At 35.6% G+C, this 21,169-nt stretch overlaps 1 protein-coding gene and 1 long non-coding RNA gene across 2 annotated transcripts in view; one reads left to right on the top strand and one right to left on the bottom strand.

The window, feature by feature from the left end:
- The window catches only part of LOC123534967 (ubiquitin carboxyl-terminal hydrolase 30-like), a 168,958-nt gene that overhangs the window by 4,582 nt on the left and 143,207 nt on the right, over positions 1-21,169 (bottom strand). Inside the window, exons 3-7 of the mRNA XM_045317470.2 lie at positions 19,744-19,844; positions 17,735-17,833; positions 17,001-17,204; positions 10,663-10,857; positions 2,170-2,345 (exon numbers count right to left, since the gene is read on the bottom strand). Of these exons, the coding sequence (XP_045173405.2) occupies positions 2,170-2,345; positions 10,663-10,857; positions 17,001-17,204; positions 17,735-17,833; positions 19,744-19,844 (775 nt within the window). The remainder of the gene's footprint in view (positions 1-2,169; positions 2,346-10,662; positions 10,858-17,000; positions 17,205-17,734; positions 17,834-19,743; positions 19,845-21,169) is intronic.
- Positions 13,691-15,357, top strand: LOC128547299 (uncharacterized). The gene is made up of 3 exons (XR_008366436.1): positions 13,691-13,986; positions 14,596-14,788; positions 15,050-15,357. It is a non-coding gene; the product is annotated as an uncharacterized LOC128547299 (long non-coding RNA).

Genomic DNA, 21,169 nt, shown 5'->3' with positions numbered 1-21,169 from the left:
CTACAATACACAACAAGAGCTGTCCATAAGACAGCAAGCTCGACTTTTCTCAGTGCTTGACTCTGAGCTAGAGCTTTGCCAGAGATATTTGACTTTATCAAAAACTTTAACAAATGGCGACACCTATGCCGAAACAAGTGCAATAGCGCTACTTTTCCTTCGAAAAGTCAAGCTAAAAATGAATTGTTGCTTATATGGGATTTACCGCCTTTAAAGCTTTTTCTATCTTTAGCTTTGGCAAAATCTACAAGAGGCCAACCTATACCATTTAAACAAAATTGATAGAGGTCCATGCCAGGGTACTACTGACCAAGTTTGGTGTAATTCTGACCGGTAGTTTCATAGGAGAATAAGTTTAAGTAAAATTGTTGATGCAGGATGATGAAGTATGAATGACATATCATTGCCCTATACTAACAACTCAGCCTGAACAAAGTTCAGGTGGGCTAAAATTTACAAAGTAGACAAGACAAGAGGCCAAATGGGCAAGAGCGCATGTCTCCCACAATTTCCTTGTTTGTCTGGACTGTTCAGACGTATGGTTCCTATCAAAAATGTCTATTTTCTCTGTATGGTCTAGATGAGTGGATCCAATTAGATGGTATGGACGAGTGGATCCAATCAGTAATTCAAGGGCCATAATTCAAAAGTGCTAGGGCGGATTTGGCTAGTTATCGAACTTGGCCGAGGTCTTATGGTCAAACACATTTTGTTCAAGTTTGGTGAAAATCAGATGAGAAATGTTCGACTTAAGAGTGCGGACAAAAGTAAAAAGGCTGATTTTTTGGTAATTCAAGGGCTGTAACTCAAAAATGCCTGGACCGCTTTGGCTAGTTATCAAAGCTGGCTGAGGTCTTATGGTCAAACACATTTTGTTCAAGTCTGGTGAAGATCGGATGAGAAATGTTCAACTTAGATTGCGGACAAGAGTAAAAAGGCCGATTTTTGGTAATTCAAGGGCCATAACTCCAAAATGCCTGGACCGATTTGGATAGTTATCGAACTTGGTCGAGGTCTTATTTTCTTTAAGTTTGGTGAAGATCTGATGAGAAATATTTGACTTAAGAGTGCGGACAAGATTTGTGACAGACACACTGATGCACAGACTGGAGTAAATCAGTATGTCTCCCAAACCACTGTGTGGTGGGAGACATAATTTATATGAAATTAATTTTGTTTAAAAAAATAATAGACCACTGGATCTTTTACAGAACGTAATGGCAATCTTAGATTTTAGCGTAGACAGTTAGCGCGGAGAGTAGTTTCCCTTTACCAAATGGCGAAAATCATAAACAATCTTATTTCAAAGTTGGAAAATCGTCTATTCCTTTGTATAATACTAACCAACTATTCGGGAGTGGTCCCGATTTGGCAGTTGAATGTAAGAGTTCCGAATCTCTGCGTGCATGTACCCCCAACAAGCAGTTTTTATGCGCGCATTTGATATTTGTGTATGGTAAATGGGCATGCTGAGTTATATCCAAAAAGCGAAGATTGCCAAAAAACTTTAAAAGTATGAACGGGGTATAATTCTGTCAAAAATACAATTAGAGTTATGGGGATTATTTTTAATTTCAAGTCATTATCTTTTAAAGTACCAAAGATATGTCTATAAATGAAGCTTTAGAAAAAATTTAACATGAAAGTAATTAAAAATATAACAAATTGGTGACCTTGACCTTGGGTATAATGGGCCCAGCCTCTGCACATACTTTGTTTGTATGCTGGACAATGTTTATGTGAAGTTACAGTAAGATATAAGCAATAGTAACAAAGATGTGACAGAAAAACAAAGGTTGCCGAAAAACTTTAACCTTAAAAATAACCAAAGTATAACACCTTGGTGACCTTGACCTTGGGTATAATGGACCCGCCCCTGCACATACTTTGTTTGTATGCTAAACAATGTTTATTTGAACTAACAGTAAGATATAAGCAATAGTAACAAAGATATGACAGAAAAACAAAGGTTGCCAAAAAACTTTAACCAAGAAAGTGACACGCTGACACGAGCAGAATTACACCTCTATTCTCTGTATAGTGGAGCTAAAAACAACAGTAGGTAGGTAAGAAAGTAGGTAAGATTATCTGCCTGCATGTCCTTTAGGACTGGCAATATCCCGTTATGTTACCATTGCTAAACTATATACATGTATATAAATTACAAACCCAAACAAAGCTTTTCCACCAAGTAGACCATTTCTGCCTGATTTTTCACACTTGGTGTAGACATAATCATCCATATGCAAGACTTCAGGAAATATCACATGTTCGTATTTTTTGAGTGGGATACCACTGTCCAACCACTGGGTCCGTTGCATATGTAAACATAAACACTGGGGCAACTGCAATTAAAAAACAAATGAGCATGTAATACAAGAGGGTCATGATGACCCTATATTGCTCACATGTTAAACTTGGCTTTGGAATTATCAAGATAAACATTCTGACCTAGTTTCAAGAAGATAATGTCATAAATGTGGCCTCTACAGTGTTAAAAAGCTTTTCCTTTGATATTTGTGGTGACCTAGTTTTTGACCCCACAAGCCCAAGTTTCAAACTTGGCATGGATCATTAAGATGAACATTCTTACCACATTTCATGAAGGTAGGTTCATAAATATAGCCCATAGAATGTTAACAAGCTTTTCCTTTCATTTGTGCGTGTGACCTAGTTTTTGACCCTACATTATCAAATTTCGAACCTTGCCTAGGAATCATGTAGATGAACATTTTGACCAAGTTTCATGAAGATAGAGTCATAAATATGGCCTCAAAAGTGTTTTTTCCTTTCCTTTCCCTTTGATTTGACCATGTAACCTACTTTCTGACCCCATTAGACCCAGTTTCTAACTTGGCCTAAGAATCATCAAGATAAACATTCTTACTAAGTTTCATGAAAATAGGGTCATAAATGTGGCCTCTAGGGTGTGTTAACAAGCTTTCCCTTTGATTTGACTTGGTGACCTAGTTTTTGATCTCATATGACCCAGTTTCGAAGTTGGCCTAGAGATCATCAAGATAAACATTCTCTGCAAGTTTCAAATCAAAGCATAAATGAAACCTCTATATGGCTGAAAGGGCCAAAATAGAAATTCTAGAACCCATGATGGAATCTAACTAGTTTTCAAAGGAAACCGAGATCTTATTGTGACTTAAGTTATGTGTAAGTGTGGTTAAAATCGAATGTAAAATATCACTTCTATTGTGCTCACAAGGTAAAATTAACAAATTCTGGCTCTTTCAGAAGTCAATCAGGGGCCCTGACTCTGGAACCTACTTTTGGATCTGACAGATTCATCATGGAATCCAAGGCATATTGTTGCTAAAGATTCTTTGCAAGTTTTATCAAACCATAAATAAAGTCTCTCTATGGCTGCAAAAGCCAAAATAGCAAAGTTTAGCCCTTTAAGGGGCCATAATTCTGGAACCCATGATAGGACCTGGCCAGTTTCCTAAAGGTTCCAAGATATTATGCCAATACAAGTTGTGTGCAAGTTTGATTAAAATCCATTGCAAAATGTGGTATCTATCGTGTTCACAAGGCACTTTGTGCTCAGATGAGCTAAACTGTTAACTATTAAGTATTCATTAGATATGTATATAAATATTTACATTTATAACTTATATCTGGTATGCATATATACACCTATATGCTGTTTCGTTTATTTTATAAATGTCAAAGAAATATTACAATTTACTCTATAAATCACAACACAATTGAATAATCAACTTATGTACGACTGGTATAACGCAAGGAAATCAACACGCTGAAGCATATTCTTCAAAGAAAATGTTGCCAGTATATAATATTAGTCAGAGCAAAAACATCTTGGCGGCCATGTTTTTAAATAGATACTTTTACATTTTCGTCTAAATATATATTTTGTACTTTACATTGTTTTGATAATGATAATATATATAGTGGGATGTACACATCACAAAGATGATAATTAATTTGTTTCTGATTTCACGTATCAATAAATATATTTTATATTGAATTACCCCACCCACTTATATATATATGTTATCAATAATTTAGATGTACCCTTTTAACAAAATAATAATGTTATTACAATCTATTATCACTTGTCCAACTCTGGATTGCATAGTGTAAGGTACAACAGTAAATGGAAGCACACAAACAAAGTATATTGACCATATGTTCAAGAAAATAGTATTCGTCACATTTTAGTCCATATAGAAATGGTATAATATGTGTCAAAAAGTTTTTTTAAATATTGATTTACGCATATAATTTTGCAAATTTATAACTTTAAAAATGTTGTAATAATTCCAAATGAATTTATAACCGTTAAATACTTTTATTTTGCAATTTTATATATTGGATGTCATTTTCATGTATCAGCGGCCATCTTGAATTTGAGGACTTTGCCCAGTGACTAGAAACTGGCACCAGGCAGTCCTGAAAACTACATATTCTGACGAATATTTTGATATGCAGAAGTTGATGGTCACATTCATAGACCTTTAACACCTTACCTTTCCAACAGTGAGACTGTAATGTATCACCTTACCTTTCCTATAATGAGACTGTAATGTATAACCTTACCTTTCCTATAGTGAGACTGTAATGTATTACCTTACCTTTCCAATAGTGAGACTGTAATGTATAACCTTACCTTTCCTATAGTGAGACTGTAATGTATAACCTTACCTTTCCAATAATGAGTGTAATATATCACCTTACCTTTCCAATAATGAGTGTAATGTATAACCTTACCTTTCCAATAATGAGTGTAATGTATAACCTCATCTTTCCAATAGTGAGACTGTAATGTATAACTTCACCTTTCCAATAATGAGACTGTAATGTATAACCTGACCTTTCCTATAGTGAGACTGTAATGTATAACTTCACCTTTCCAATAGTGAGACTGTAATGTATAACCTGACCTTTCCTATAGTGAGACTGTAATGTATAACATTACCTTCCAATAGTGAGACTGTAATGTATAACCTTACCTTTCCAATAGTGAGACTGTATTGTATAACCTTACCTTCCAATAGTGAGACTGTAATGTATAACCTTACCTTCCAATAGTGAGACTGTAATGTATAACCTAACCTTCCAATAGTGAGACTGTAATGTATAACCTAACCTTCCAATAGTGAGACTGTAATGTATAACCTTACCTTCCAATAGTGAGACTGTACTGTATAACATTACCTTCCAATAGTGAGACTGTAATGTATAACCTTACCTTCCAATAGTGAGACTGTAATGTATAACCTAACCTTCCAATAGTGAGACTGTAATGTATAACCTTACCTTCCAATAGTGAGACTGTAATGTATAACATTACCTTTCCAATAGTGAGACTGTAATGTATAACCTTATCTTTCCAATAGTGAGACTGTACTGTATAACATTACCTTCCAATAGTGAGACTGTAATGTATAACCTTACCTTCCAATAGTGAGACTGTAATGTATAACATTACCTTCCAATAGTGAGACTGTAATGTATTACTTACCTTCCAATAGTGAGACTGTAATGTATAACCTTACCTTCAATAGTGAGACTGTATGTATAACATTACCTTCCAATAGTGAGACTGTAATGTATAACCTTACCTTTCAAAAGGAGACTGTAATGTTTACCTTACCTTCCAATAGTGAGACTGTAATGTAAACCTACCTTCATGTGAGACTGTAATGTATAACTTACTTTCCAATAGGAGACTGTAATGTATACATTACCTTTCCAATAGTGAGACTGTAATGTATAACCTCACCTTTCCAATAATGAGATTATATAACCTTACCTTCCAATAGGAGCTGTAAGTTTAACCTACCTTTCCAATAGTGAGACTGTAATTTAACCTTACCTTTCCAAAGTGATATGTAACTTATACATTACCTTTCCATAGTGAGCTGTAATGTATAACATTACCTTTCCAATAATGTAATGTATTCATTTATTTGGTTGTACGTTACAACACAGAAGTTTATCGCCAACGGAACTTTGTTACCTCTTTCCAATGTTGAAAGATTAATGTATAACCTTACCTTTCCAATAGTGAGACTGTAATGTATACCACCTTTCCAATATGAGTGTAATGTATACTACCTTTAAATGAGTGTAATGTATAACCTTCCTTTCAATTGATGTAATGTATACCTTACCTTTCCAATAGTGAGCTTAAGTAAAATTGTTTCATCGTAATAATGAAAACCACCTTCCTTCTGTAGTTACTACTTTGTAACTGTATTTTCACTTTCCAATACACTGTAATTTATTGACTTTTAATAACTTAATTAATACTTCCAAGTTGAATGTAATTTATAATTTACCTTAAAAAGACTGTATTTATAACCAGTACCTCCAATAGAGACTGAATGTATAACTTACTTCATAGTGAGACTTAATATAACTAACCTTTCAATATGAACTATGTATAACCTTACTTTCAATTGAGACTAAATGTAAACTTACCTTCAATAGAAGACTGTATGTATAACCTTAACCTTCCAATAGTGAGACTGTAATGTATAACCTTACCTTTCCAATAGTGAGACTGTAATGTATAACCTTACCTTTCCTATAGTGAGACTGTAATGTATAACCTTACCTTCCAATATGAGACTGTAATGTATAACCTTACCTTTCCAATAGTGAGACTGTAATGTATAACCTTACCTTTCCAATAAGTGAGCTGTAATGTATACCTTACCTTTCCAATAGTGAGACTGTAATGTATAACTTACCTTTCCAATAATGAGACTGTAATGTATAACCTACCTTTCCATAGTGAGACTGTAATGTATAACTTCACCTTTCCAATAATGAGACTGTAATGTATAACCTACCTTTCCAATAGTGAGACTGTAATGTATAACTTACCTTTCCAATAGTGAGACTGTAATGTATAACCTTACCTTTCCAATAGTGAGACTGTAATGTTATAACCTTACCTTCCAATAGTGAGACTGTAATGTATAACCTTACCTTCCAATAGTGAGACTGTATTGTATAACCTTACCTTCCAATAGTGAGACTGTAATGTATAACCTTACCTTTCCAATAGTGAGACTGTAATGTATAACCTACCTTCCAATAGTGAGACTGTAATGTATAACCTTACCTTCCAATAGTGAGACTGTAATGTATAACCTTACCTTCCAATAGTGAGACTGTAATGTATAACCTTACCTTCCAATAGTGAGACTGTAATGTATAACCTTACCTTCCAATAGTGAGACTGTAATGTATAACATTACCTTTCCAATAGTGAGACTGTAATGTATAACCTTATCTTTCCAATAGTGAGACTGTACTGTATAACATTACCTTCCAATAGTGAGACTGTAATGTATAACCTACCTTCCAATAGTGAGACTGTAATGTATAACCTTACCTTCCAATAGTGAGACTGTAATGTATAACTTACCTTTCCAATATGAGACTGTAATGTATAACCTTACCTTTCCAATAGTGAGACTGTAATGTATAACATTACCATTCCAATAGTGAGACTGTAATGTATAACCTTACCTTCCAATAGTGAGACTGTAATGTTAACCTGACCTTTCCAATAGTGAGACTGTAATGTAAAACCTCACCTTCCAATGTTGAGACTGTAATGTATAACCTCACCTTTCCTATAGTGAGACTGTTATGTATAACATTACCTTTCCAATAGTGAGACTGTAATGTATAACCTCACCTTTCCAATAGTGAGACTATATAACCTTACCTTTCCAATAGTGAGACTGTAAAGTATAACCTCACCTTTCCAATAGTGAGACTGTAATGTATAACCTTACCTTTCCAAAAGTGAAACTGTAATGTATAACATTACCTTTCCAATAGTGAGACTGTAATGTATAACCTGACCTTTCCTATAGTGAGACTGTAATGTTAACCTTACATTTCCAATGTTGAGACTGTAATGTATAACCTGACCTTTCCAACAGTGAGACTGTAATGTTAACCTTACCTTTCCAATGTTGAGACTTTAATGTATAACCTCATCTTTCCAATAGTGAGACTGTAATGTATAACTTCACCTTTCCAATAATGAGACTGTAATGTATAACCTGACCTTTCCTATAGTGTGACTGTAATGTATAACCTTTCATTTCCAATAATGAGTGTAATTTATCACCTTACCTTTCCAATAGTGAGACTGTAATGTATAACCTTACCTTTCCAATCGTGATACTGTAATGTATAACCTTACCTTTCCAATAGTGAGACTGTAATGTATTACCTTACCTTCCAATAGTGAGACTGTAATGTATAACCTCACCTTTCCTATAGTGACACTGTAATGTATAACCTTACCATTCCAATAGTGAGACTGTAATGTATAATCTTACTATCCAATGTTGAGACTGTAATGTATAATCTCACCTTTCCAATAATGAGACTGTAATGTATAACATTACCTTTCCAATAGTGAGACTGTAATGTATAACCTGACCTTTCCAATAATGAGACTGTTATATATAACCTTACCTTTCCAATAGTGAGACTGTAATGTATAACCTTACCTTTCCAATAGTGAGACTGTAATGTATAACATTACCTTTCAATAATGGGACTGTAATGTATAACCTTACCTTCAATAGTGAGACTGTAATGTATAACCTTACCTTTACAATAGTGAGACTGTAATGTATAACCTTACCTTTCCTATAGTGAGACTGTAATGTATAACTTCACCTTTCCAATAATGAGACTGTAATGTATAACCTCACCTTTCCTATAGTGAGACTGTTATGTATAACCTTACCTTTCCAATAGTGAGACTGTAATGTATGACCTTACCTTTCCTATAGTGAGACTGTAATGTATAACTTCACCTTTCCAATAATGAGACTGTTATGTATAACCTCACCTTTCCTATAGTGACACTGTAATATATAACCTTACCTTTCCAATAATGAGACTGTAAGGTATAACCTCACCTTTCCAATAGTGAGACTGTAATGTATAACTTTACCTTTCCAATAGTGAGACTGTAATGTATAACTTTACCTTTCCAATAGTGAGACTGTAATGTATAACCTCACCTTTCCAATAATGAGACTGTTATGTATAACCTTACCTTCCAATAGCAAGGCTGTAATGTTTAACCTTACTTTTCCAATAGTGAGACGGTAATGTATAACATTACCTTTCCAATAATGAGACTGTAATATATAACATCACCTTTCCAAGAGTGAGACTGTAATGTTTAACTTTACCTTTCCAATAATGAGACTGTAAGGTATAACCTCACCTTTCCAATAGTGAGACTATAATGTATAACTTAACCTTTCCAATAGTGAGACTGTAATGTATAACCTTACCTTTCCAATAGTGAGACTGTAATGTATAACCTCACCTTTCCAATAATGAGACTGTTATGTATAACCTTACCTTCCAATAGCAAGGCTGTAATGTTTAACCTTACCTTTCCAACAGTGAGACTGTAATGTATAACCTGACCTTTCCAATAGTGAGACTGTAATGTATAACCTCACCTTTCCAATAATGAGACTGTTATGTATAACCTTACCTTCCAATAGCAAGACTGTAATGTTTAACCTTACCTTTCCAATAGTGAGACTGTAATGTATAACTTTACCATTCCAATAGTGAGACTGTAATGTATAACCTTACCTTTCCAATGGTGAGTGTAATGTATAACCTTATGACTGTTATGTTAACCTGTCCTTTCCAATAGTGAGACTGTAATGTATAACATTACCTTTCAAATAGTGAGACTGTAATGTATAACCTCACCTTTCCAATAGTGAGACTGTAATGTATTACCTTACCTTCCAATAGTGAGACTGTAATGTATAACCTTACCTTCAATAGTGAGACTGTAATGTATAACATTACCTTTCCAATAGTGAGACTGTAATGTATTACCTTACCTTCCAATAGTGAGACTGTAATGTATAACCTTACCTTCAATAGTGAGACTGTAATGTATAACATTACCTTTCCAATAGTGAGACTGTAATGTATAACCTTACCTTTCCAAAAGAGAGACTGTAATGTATTACCTTACCTTCCAATATGAGACGTAAGTATAACCTACCTTCAATAGGAGACTGTAAAGTATAACATTACCTTTCCAATAGTGAGACTGTAATGTATAACATTACCTTTCCAATAGTGAGACTGTAATGTATAACCTCACCTTTCCAATAATGAAACTGTTATGTATAACCTTACCTTCCAATAGCGAGGCTGTAATGTTTAACCTTACCTTTCCAATAGTGAGACTGTAATGTTTAACCTTACCTTTCCAATGGTGAGTGTAATGTATAACCTTATGACTGTTATGTATACATTTTCTTTTCCAATAGTGAGTCTGTAATGTATAACATTACCTTTCCAATAATGAGTGTAATGTATTCATTTATTTGGGTTTTACGTCTCACCAACACAGTATAGGTTATATGGCGCCAAACAGGACTACAAATTTTGGTTCCACATCTCATTTACATCGAAATAAAAACATGAGTTATGGAATCAAAAGAGTGTAATGTATAACCTTACCTTTCCAATAGTGAGACTGTAATGTATAGCCCTACCTTTCCAATAGTGAAGCTGTAATGTATAACATATCCTTTCCAATAATGAGTGTAATGTATAACCTTACCTTTCTAATGGTGGTACTGTAATGTATGACCTTACCTTTCCAATAGTGAGTCTTTTAAGGCAAGAGGATTTGGGGTTCTCGTCAATCATAGGCACACTACCCCAACTTCCTTCCTGTTCCATGTTTCTCAACTTCTGTACCTGCATCTTTTTACATCCTGGACAATCCACATCTTGCACTATTTCTGATGTGATGAAACGTTGTAATAAAACTTCTAACTTAATAGCACTCTGCAAGAATTGAATAGTGTAAAATATTTTACAAGTTAAGTTTCTAAAATTAAACAGGAGCTGTCACTATTAGTGACAGATGCCCCAGAAGCATGCCCAATAAAGCTACAGCTGTCCGTGCAAAATATGCCAGAAAAGTTTAGGTATGAATCATTATGTGACCTTGACCTTGACCTCATAAGCATGACACACCTTCTCAATATGGTTAACATTTGTGTAAAATTATTTTCAAATTCCTGATAGATAAATGACAGAGTTATGGACAGAGAAGAAACAGACCATGTTAACCTTTGACTTCTAAGTGTGACCTTCATCTTGGAGGTAGGTGTATGGATCTTGCGCATGACATGTCCTCTAATTATGGGGAACATTTACGCCAAGTTATTTTAAAATCCCTTCATGGATGGCAGAGTTATGGACTGGACACGAAACAGACCATGTTAACCTTTGACCTCTTAAGTGTGACCTTGACCTTGGAGTCTTGGTCTCGCGCATGACATGTCATCTCATAACGGTGAACACTTAAACAAATTTATTTCAAAATCCTTTTATAAGATGGCAGAGTTACAGCCCGGACAAGAATTTACCAGATGCACGCAAGCATGCACTGACGCATGGACAGACAGTGCGCCCACCTTTGGGGGCATAAAAATAAATACCTATGTGATTACTAAATGATGTATATATCATAAATGATGAACAAGAGGGTCACTGACCTTAAAGCACTCACCTGTGTACAAGGCTTCAAGTGTGCTTGTATTAGCACAGAGTTAATTTTCTTCTATGTTAGCTTATATCATACACATTTCACACACATTTTTGAACCTAGGGCAAATATGGTAGCAATAATTTGAGTAATTACGGTAGAAATTACGAATCTGATATCACATACCAAATATCAAGGCCCTAGCCATTATTGATTACGAGAAAAAGATTATCAAAGTTTCATATAACAAGAGGGCCATGAAGGCCCTGTATCGCTCACCTGACGTATTGACCTAAAGATCATCAAGATTAACATTCTGACCAAGTTTCATTAAGATATGGTCATAAATGTGGCCTTAAAAGTGTTAACTTGCTTTTCCTTTGATTTGACCCTGTGACCTAGTTTTTTTACCCCACAAGACCCAGATTCGAACTTGACCTAAAGATCATCAAGATTAACATTCTGACTAAGTTTCATAAAGATACAGTCATAAAAATGGCCTCTACAGTGTTAACAAGCGTTTCCTTTGATTTGACCTGGTGACCTAGTTTTTGACCCCAGATGACCCAATATCGAACTCATCCAAGATTTTATTAAGGGTTAACAGTCTGACCAAGTTTCATTAAGATTGGGCTAAAATTGTGACCTCTAGAGTGTTAACAAGCTTTTCCTTTGATTTGACCTGGTGACCTAGTTTTTGACCCCAGATGACCCAATATCGAACTCGTCCAAGATTTTATTAAGAATAACATTCTGACCAAGTTTCATTAAGATTGGGCAAAAATTGTGACCTCTAGAGTGTTAACAAGCTTTTCCTTTGATTTCACCTGGTGACCTAGTTTTTGATCCCAGATGACCCAATATCGAACTTGTCCAAGATTTCATTGAGGGTAACATTCTGACCAAGTTTCATTAAGATTAGGCCAAAATTGTGACCTCTAGAGTGTTAACAGTTAAATTGTTGACGACAGACGGACGGACGACTGACGACGGACACAGGGCGATCACGAAGTGCTCAGGTGAGTTAAAAATAGTAAGTACATGTCAGACACAGGGGCGTGGCCATTTTTTTCCCTTAGGGTAATAATTTGGACAAGTATGGTGAAGAGTCAAACCCTTCTATCAAATGCCAAATATCAAAGCTCTAGAGAAAAGGATTTTTAAAGTCTGATAGCTAAAAACCTATTTTTAACCAAAAAGACCCATATGTTCAATAAACCAGAACCATTTGAACAACTTTGAAAGAGGGCTACCAAGAGATCATTTGTTTTAAGTTTCATCAAAATCCATTTCATGGAGGAGATATACATGGGTTGTCCCAGAAAATCGGGAACATTTTTTTTATTTCTAAAATAAGCAACGCATGAAATAATCATTTTAACTGATGGTATTTCAAAGTATACTGGCCAGGACTACAGAGTTTAAAATTTAATAACTTTAATGTTATTTTAGTATTCTTTAAATAATGGACGGCAGTCAGTGCTAGTCGGCGCACGCTCATTTTCCCTCCTAAATAAAGAAGCAGCTTCCATTTAAAATCATGTAATTTACCCGATATACATCTCATAGGATTAAAATTTATATTAACGTTAATTGCAATGTTTGGCACGTAATTATGTTGCGTTTCAAGTCTTTGACATCACTTGCTTTAAAATGGTGGTGTAAATTTGAAAGTAACGGTCGCACGCACTTTCAGAAATTACGATGTCAGAAAATGTCACGGCGCAGGAAGTATTAATAAAATATTGTGTAGGTCGCAGTGTGACTCCTTCACAAACAAAATGGGAAGTGGAAAATTCTGGAAGTCAGGCAAATATAAGCAGGACACTTGTCTTTACGTGGTACAAATGTTTTAAGGAAAGTTGGGCGAGTGATTCAAAGAGAGGGCGACAAAATGCTTTTAAAACTTTCTGCGCCGCAAACTTATCTGATGTAGTCATTTCTGAAAGTGCGTGCGACCGTGACTTTCAGAGTTACATCACTATTTTAACGAAAGTGATGCCAAAGACTTGAAACGCAACATTATTATGCACCACACGTTACCATTAACGGGGATAGAAATTTTAATCGTGTGAGATGTCAGGCCCTTCCCCAGCCGCATACCGCGGCGCTTAAAACACGAAATATAGCTTCCCGCAGCGCTTAAATATCCCGCGCGGTGCCTCAATTATTAGCGCAGCGTCTTAAATCAGTAAGCGATCCCCGCGAGATACCTCAGGTAAATTATGAATACACAGTGTAGCTAGCTGTTTACCGTGTACTGATCAGCTGATAAGGGTTTAAATACGACACGTGTTGACGAAAGTCTGTGTTTTCACAAGTTTGCGGTTAATTGGAACAGGGGTAATTGGAATATAATTAGTTAAGGATTATAATTAGACTATGCAAAGAAATGGAATAACAGTTGGTGGCGGCATGCATAGGTAAGTTAATTGTTATCGTGCAATAATTAGCAGAGAAAGGCAACTTTATTAAAAATGACCAGTGATTCTTCGACTGTTTGAAGTTTGAATTCATTGTTCCAGATGAACTGAAGCAAACTTTTTCGAGGATGTTTAATTACTACTGTATTGTCCTGTATTGTTTATGGTGCTATTAATTTCTAAATATTAAACTTTATCTACTATGATATTTTTGTTTCACTTTGCTTTTGTATCTCTCAAAGTAAACATGAAAAGACCAAATGATACAAGTTTCAGTGGAATTACAAAATTTAGGGCAGGTTACCTAACCATCGTTCCTGGGAAAGACCAGTTCCAAATAAACTGCCTACTTTCTCAGGTAAAGAACCGGGCTAGTCAGTAAAAGGGATGAATGAATTCTCTTCTGCTGTATTTCAAGGAAGTCAATATTTCTATGCTAAATAAACATTGATTTATTTAGAATTTCTATTTACTGAATATATTTACAGCATCATGAACCAAAGAATTTTAGAAGAAAAAACAAACAAGAAACTTATCAACAACAAAAAAGTTATGATTCATTTTGTCAAGTCATTGAAACATGTCATTGTAACTTATGTTTCATTTCAGGCTCTTTCATCACACTTCTCCCTTGAACAAGACTGTGCGGTTATTAAATTGAATGGGCACAGGCAAAAGCCACCCTTACCACAGATGAACACTTTGAGCACAATGGAGTGGATTATTGGTAATCTGTCTGAGTCTCACCAAAACCTGTGCAAAGTCGCTACAGTGGGACTGCTTCTACCAACGTCCACAGCTGGTGTGTATACAATCATGTTCTTTCTGAAACTTGCTGCTTGCAGTAAAATACATAGTTAAACTTGAAATACAGAACCTGCTTCTGTGTGTAAAAAAGCTGCAATGGTGTTGTTAACACCAACAAATATTTAACAGAAATACTGTTGCAGTTCATTGTGCAGAAGAACACAAATGTCAAATCTTAGGAATTTCTACAATATAAATCCATCCTTGGTTATCCTTGCTCTGGGAAAATAACAAATACTTTTTTTTGTACTTTCAGATTGTGAGAGGTTTCAGCAGTTGAAAGTGTAAAGACCACCCACCATTCACCAGTGAGCATGAAAGCGCTTAATGCCTTACTCATGGTATCCATGCAGGGACAAAAAAATGAATGACTTTAATTTCAATGGTGCAGTAAAGGAATGGCACAGTGCCAAAGACAGACACTTACATGAAAAAAAAATGCCTATTTGTTGTTAGTGTTAGTACAAAAGAAGTGGAAGGACATATGTGTTGTTCGAAAATACTTACAAAAGAAGTGGACATCTGTGTAGTGTATATGATATATTGATTGTTATATGATTATGTGAAAATGTAGAAGTAATGAAATACATGTTGTTGTGGTTTTTTTGCATATGGTATACTTAAAAAAGCAACATTTGGGTTCGACTTTTTAAAAAAAATCAAACACGGGAGGGGAAACCCCTCCCGCACCCACCCCTTATCCCGCCGCGCAAACTTTACCCCAGCGCCTTCAAAAATTTCTGGGGAAGGGCCTGGATGTATATCGGGAAAGTTACATGAATTTGAAAAGGACGCCACTTCTTTTTGTAGGAGGAAAACTGAGTGTGCGCTGATTACCACTGACTGACGTCCATTATTTAAAAAATACTCCAATAATATGACAGATAATTAATTTTAAACTTTATAGTCGTAGAAAGTATACTTTGAAATAACACCAGTTGAAATAATTATTTGATGTGTGGCTTATTTTCGAAAAAATAAACAAAGTTCACGATTTTCTGGGACAACCCTAGTAGTTTAAAGAAAGTTTTGATAAAAAGTAACCACACCCTCTGGCATCCATGTTTTCTGATGAATCAGAAAAATTAAAACAATGTTGTAGAAGGTCATACAAGGACCATTCGAGTATAACTATTATGAAATCAGGCCAGCAGTTTCTAACAAGAAGATTTTTGAAGTTTCCATTATATACATATAGGGAAAAGTGACCATGTGGCGGCCATGTTTTTTTTGACGAATCGGTATAATCTGAACAACCTTAGTAGAGGGTCACACAAGGACCATTTGTGTAAAATTTGTTTAAAATCAGCCCAGCAGTTACACACAAGAAGATTTTTTTTTAAATTTCCACTATATACATATAGGGAAAAGTGACCACGCCCTCTCGCGGCTATGTTTTTTGACGAATCGGTATAATTTGAACAATCTTATTAGAGGGTGACATAAGGACCATTTGGGTGAAATTATTTCAATATACCATTGGTTTAGAAGGAGATGTTGTTTGAAGATTTTTCTATTTTTAGCTCTGGCGGCCCCTATGTGCAACCAAGCGGAAACCGTTTGAACAACTTTAGTAGAGGACCATCCAAGGAACATGCATGCCAAGTTTCAACAAAATCAAGTCAGTGGTTTTTGGAGATGTCTTTTAAACACAATTGTTGACGACGGACGGACACACGATGGACACAGTGTGATCACACTAGCTCACCCTAAGCATTGCTCAGGTGAGCTAAAAACTGGACAACCTATTTTTCTCGACATAGCTCATACTGTCTCACCTGTATTGGTTAATTGTGAAACAAGTTCCACAACTTATATTAATCAATCACTCAAAACACCTTATTCCTAATGGTATCTAACACCAAGAGGAAAAGATAAGCCAGTTCCTCTTTTAATGTTGAGTGCCAAGCAAGGAGCTACTGGTACCTTATTCACGTCTTTGGTACGATGCAGCCAGGCCTCAAAGCAGGGCAGTATCACTAGGCTATCAATGCCTTCTGTCATATGTATCAAAATCACACTGCATTGAATATTTATTCACTACAGAGCTTTGTTGTTGATTTAACTAACGAAAGACCACACATCAATTTTTTTAACTTTATGTCAACATTTTAAAGAGGTTTACATGTGTCTGAAGAAAGAAACATTGTAAAGGCAAACCATTGTTTCTACCAGCTGAGGAAACCGTACATACAGAAATTATTTACCCAAGCAGTTTTAGGAAAACTGAGTGAGAGACTGTCACTGAGATCATATCTCACTGGGTGCCGGTATTTACAGTCAACACATTCTAGCTGGCTGGCAAACAACATACGAAATGGATTGTCCAACTCACGGCATGGCAACACTGGTAACAGACCTTTTGTCTTTGTTAATGCTATGTTCGACGGCTGGTACCTCAAGCTGGAACTCTACACAAAGAAATTACACACACTTGTACAATTATATATCTCAAGATTTTCTGAAATAATACTACATGAACTGTTCACTATTAAATGCAATTTTACCTCAATTCATCTCTTACATGGAGCTCTGAATGATGTGTGACAATATGTTATTACTGTGCCAATATATCTGATCCATTATTTACCAGTTTACCTGTGCCAATTATCCTAGGTTATTTCCATACAGGTGTGTTAAGTTACTTAAAGAAAATCATAAATGTTCTATGTCTGAATATCACAGGTGTTGCTTTAGTTGCAAGTGATAGGTTGTAAAGGCAGACAGATGTTCTAAATCACACTATCAAAACCAAGATAAGCACATGAGAAAATTGGAGACCCAAACTATCGGCACCGCCAAAGTTATCTCCTCATCATCTAAACAAGTTGTCAACGGAAATGTAAAACTGCAAATTCTGTAGCAAATTTTCATCCCTGACTTTTTTTACACAGTGCTTACATATTTCATGTACTATTATGGAAGAAGATTAGATATATACCTCTAGTGCAGGAAGGTCAAACAGAGGCAATATCCTTGGGAACTTTGTGCTCTCCTCATCAAGTGTTGAAGTAAAAACATTAAACAATTCATGTGCATCCTGCAATTTCAATAGAGCTCTGTACAATTTGTTTAGCACTGAAAAATATGACTATGCGATGTTTCATTCTGACTAAATATTTTTCATAAATACATTCTTGACATGTATGCGCAGTGAAATAATGCATTAATGAAACTCTTCAAATAGCTTGTTTATATTCACTTAGAGATATACAATATACCAACTGTGAATTAAGCATATGTTGCTTACCAATCTGACTTAAGTACTTGATCTTCTAAACAAAGATCTGAGAACGACCCATTCACATACGTCTTCTGTATATTTTGGATTTCCAGTATTGCTATTTTTATTTGAACCAATCAGACGACTTGTTCGACGACTTGTTCGAATGTCAAAGAGTAAGAAAAATGTGCAATCATGCCAGGGCTCGAACCCAGGACCCCTCGTTTAGAGAGAAAGTGGCCTACCGATTGAGCTAACCGGCTATCTGACACATTACGATATAAGAATTGTAAATATAAAATATCAAGGTTAAGTGTAGATTTGCAAAATGTTGTAAGTTAAGCTCTGATTGCCTAGCGAAAGGGTCGTCAGAACGAGGCTATCAATAGGTCGTTCTCAGATCCTATGCGTAGCGTAATAGGAGATGTACTTTAGTCAGATTGTGTTGCTTACTATCATCAATCCATTTCTTTGCAGAAATCTATTATCAGTCATATATGAAATAAGGCAGTGCCTCAATCAGGAATCATTACAGTCCATTAGCTAGCCTAGAAATACGCATTTGTATCAATGTAACGGTAGATTTTGTAATAAAAAACAATACTGCACATATCTCTACTGATGTGCAAGACAATGTGGTTCGGACAAGTGTTGTAGATGCTTATTATGCACAAGGAAAAAGCGTATTCTTAAAAAAACTCCGAAGTCAGACACTCTGTGCACGTGCTGGAAGACCACATTTTTTAATTTGTTAATAGTATATCTCATTCGGTATATATCGCATGTTACCGTAGAGGGATCAATTTCGATTTTCATCGCTTTGTGACGAAAATCAGTAGGATCGCTTTGTGACGAAAATCAGTAGGATCGATTCCCTACTAAGTAACAATTTTAGTGTTGCTTTTTAGCTGGCTGCAATGAATGTCACAAGTTATTGCTAAACTCTCTGCTTCTGCATTGTGTGTAGACAATTTAATAGAGCAATGAAAAACCAGAAGTCACTAACCAGACATCATAACAATTTCAGTGAAAATCCATCAATGGTCTACATTAAGAAAATGTTAAATCTATTTCTTTATTTCCTGAAGTACAGTCAAACAGAACAAGGATGCTACAGACCAAGTTTGGTGAAGATCAATTGAGTGGTTCATGACAAGAAGGTGTTTAAAGTTTTTCTATGTAGCTCTGCTGTACATTAAGTGCAACAAATGGAGCAAAGCATTTTAAAGAACTTGAGAAAGGTTATTCAAGTATATCTGACCAAATTTGATGGACATCCATCAAGTGTGTGTGTAGGTAAGCTTATTTATAGTCCCCGCTGGTAACCCATATGGGCGACTCCTCCAGAAGACTGTAAGTACTGTTAGTAGGAAGATAGTGCAAGATACAGAAGACGCTCCAATTCCAGAAGCTTCCCTGGATCTTTAGCGTGCCAGGTGTGAAGCATCCATACACGGGACTCTTATCCCGGTGTTAGTAATTTTTAGTTGGAGGAGCAGGGGCTCGAACTCACGACCCCTGGTTTCGTAGTCAAACAGTGTTAACACTGGACCACTGCGTCCGCTCCAGTGGTTGATGAGAAGTTGTAAAAAGATTTTATTCTTCCTTTTTATACTCTGGTAGCTCCTGCATGCAGTCAAGTGGAATAATTTGGACAAATCCAAGGAGGTTACAGAACCTTTGTTAAGGTAAAGATAGAATTACCATACCAAATAAAATACTCTTACCTGTTGGTCATGGGATATAACCCATCTCCTTGACCTAAGAGCCCCTATGATATCTGCCGGAGAGTGCACATCACCACAGTCTTCTTCTTTATTGTTCAATACTACAGATAAGATAAAGCCTAAGGTAAAACATTCTTACCATTCTGTAACCTTCTGTGAAATTGCATGAATTTGTATCTTTGTTTTTATGGTTTCAGTCTACACAAATAGTAACTGTAATATTTCAACTCGATTTTGTTACTTTGTAATCCTTTATTTTTCATGGAGAACTAAAACCTACTTTTAGAATGTGAAACTGAAACACAGGTGCCTGAAATTCTACCCATTATCCGCCTCAAGTCTATACATAAACAAAAAGTATTGGTAAAACCGATGGATGCTGCCCAAAATTTGCATATTAAAAAAACTAAAGTGAAGTTATACTGGCTGGGCACATAATTATAGTTTACTGATGTTGAATGATCAAAGGGCAATATATCACTGAAAACTCATTCCAGTGGATAATGAAGAAAATATGTGCACCTCCTCTTGACTATGAATTTTTGCTGAATACCAGGCAATGGTTGCTGAGAAATACTCCTGACCATGATGGCGCTATAGTTTACTAATGTTGAATAATCAAAGAACAATAATTCAGTGAACAAGAGCTTTCAGTGGACAGCGTGCTCGACTATTCTCAGTGCTTGATAGTATAATATAAGCAATGAGTAAAACTTTAACATTACAATAAGCATATTCTAAGTCAAAAAGGAGCCATAATTCAGTCAAAATGCTTGATAGAGTTGCCTCCTCCTTTTTACAGACTGGGGTCATGATGGTAAACAAGTATGCAAAATATGAAAGCAATATCTCAATGGACTTTAAAAATATTTGGGGTGGTACGCAAACTTTAACATTTGTGTGACGCTCACGCTAACGCTAACGCTCACGCTCACGTTGGGGCGAGTAGGATAGCTCCCCTATTCTTTGAATAGTTGAGCTAAAAATCATCCAACCGAAACAAAGACAAGAAACGCGGTAATGCCACGAAACCAGGTTTTCAAAACTTTTCATAAGAATAAACAAGAGTGCCAGAATGTCACAATATACACCCGTCACAGCAAATTTCTTTACTCTAGCACCTGTATTTGCAGATGTAATTTAAATTTTGTGGTTGTTTAGTAATCATTGTAATTCTTTTGTTTTTCTAAGTCCACAAAAAAACTCCTTACCAGGTAGAGATACCTTAAAATACACCTAAAATTAGAAAGTAACAACTATGTTGTACCACAGAAAAGTGGTCTTGGTTTTTCCCTACGGTCAATTATAAAAAAAGTTACAATATAAGTTATTTATAGTAACAACTAAGGGAAGTAGTCCACACAGAAATCCTTACCAGGTAGAGATTGGTCAAAATACACCTCAAAATTGGATGTAACATGCATGT

The sequence above is a fragment of the Mercenaria mercenaria genome, chromosome 12 (genome assembly GCF_021730395.1).
Source record: "Mercenaria mercenaria strain notata chromosome 12, MADL_Memer_1, whole genome shotgun sequence".
In the NCBI taxonomy this organism is placed as follows: domain Eukaryota; kingdom Metazoa; phylum Mollusca; class Bivalvia; order Venerida; family Veneridae; genus Mercenaria; species Mercenaria mercenaria.
This window is presented reverse-complemented; position numbering and strand designations above follow the sequence as displayed.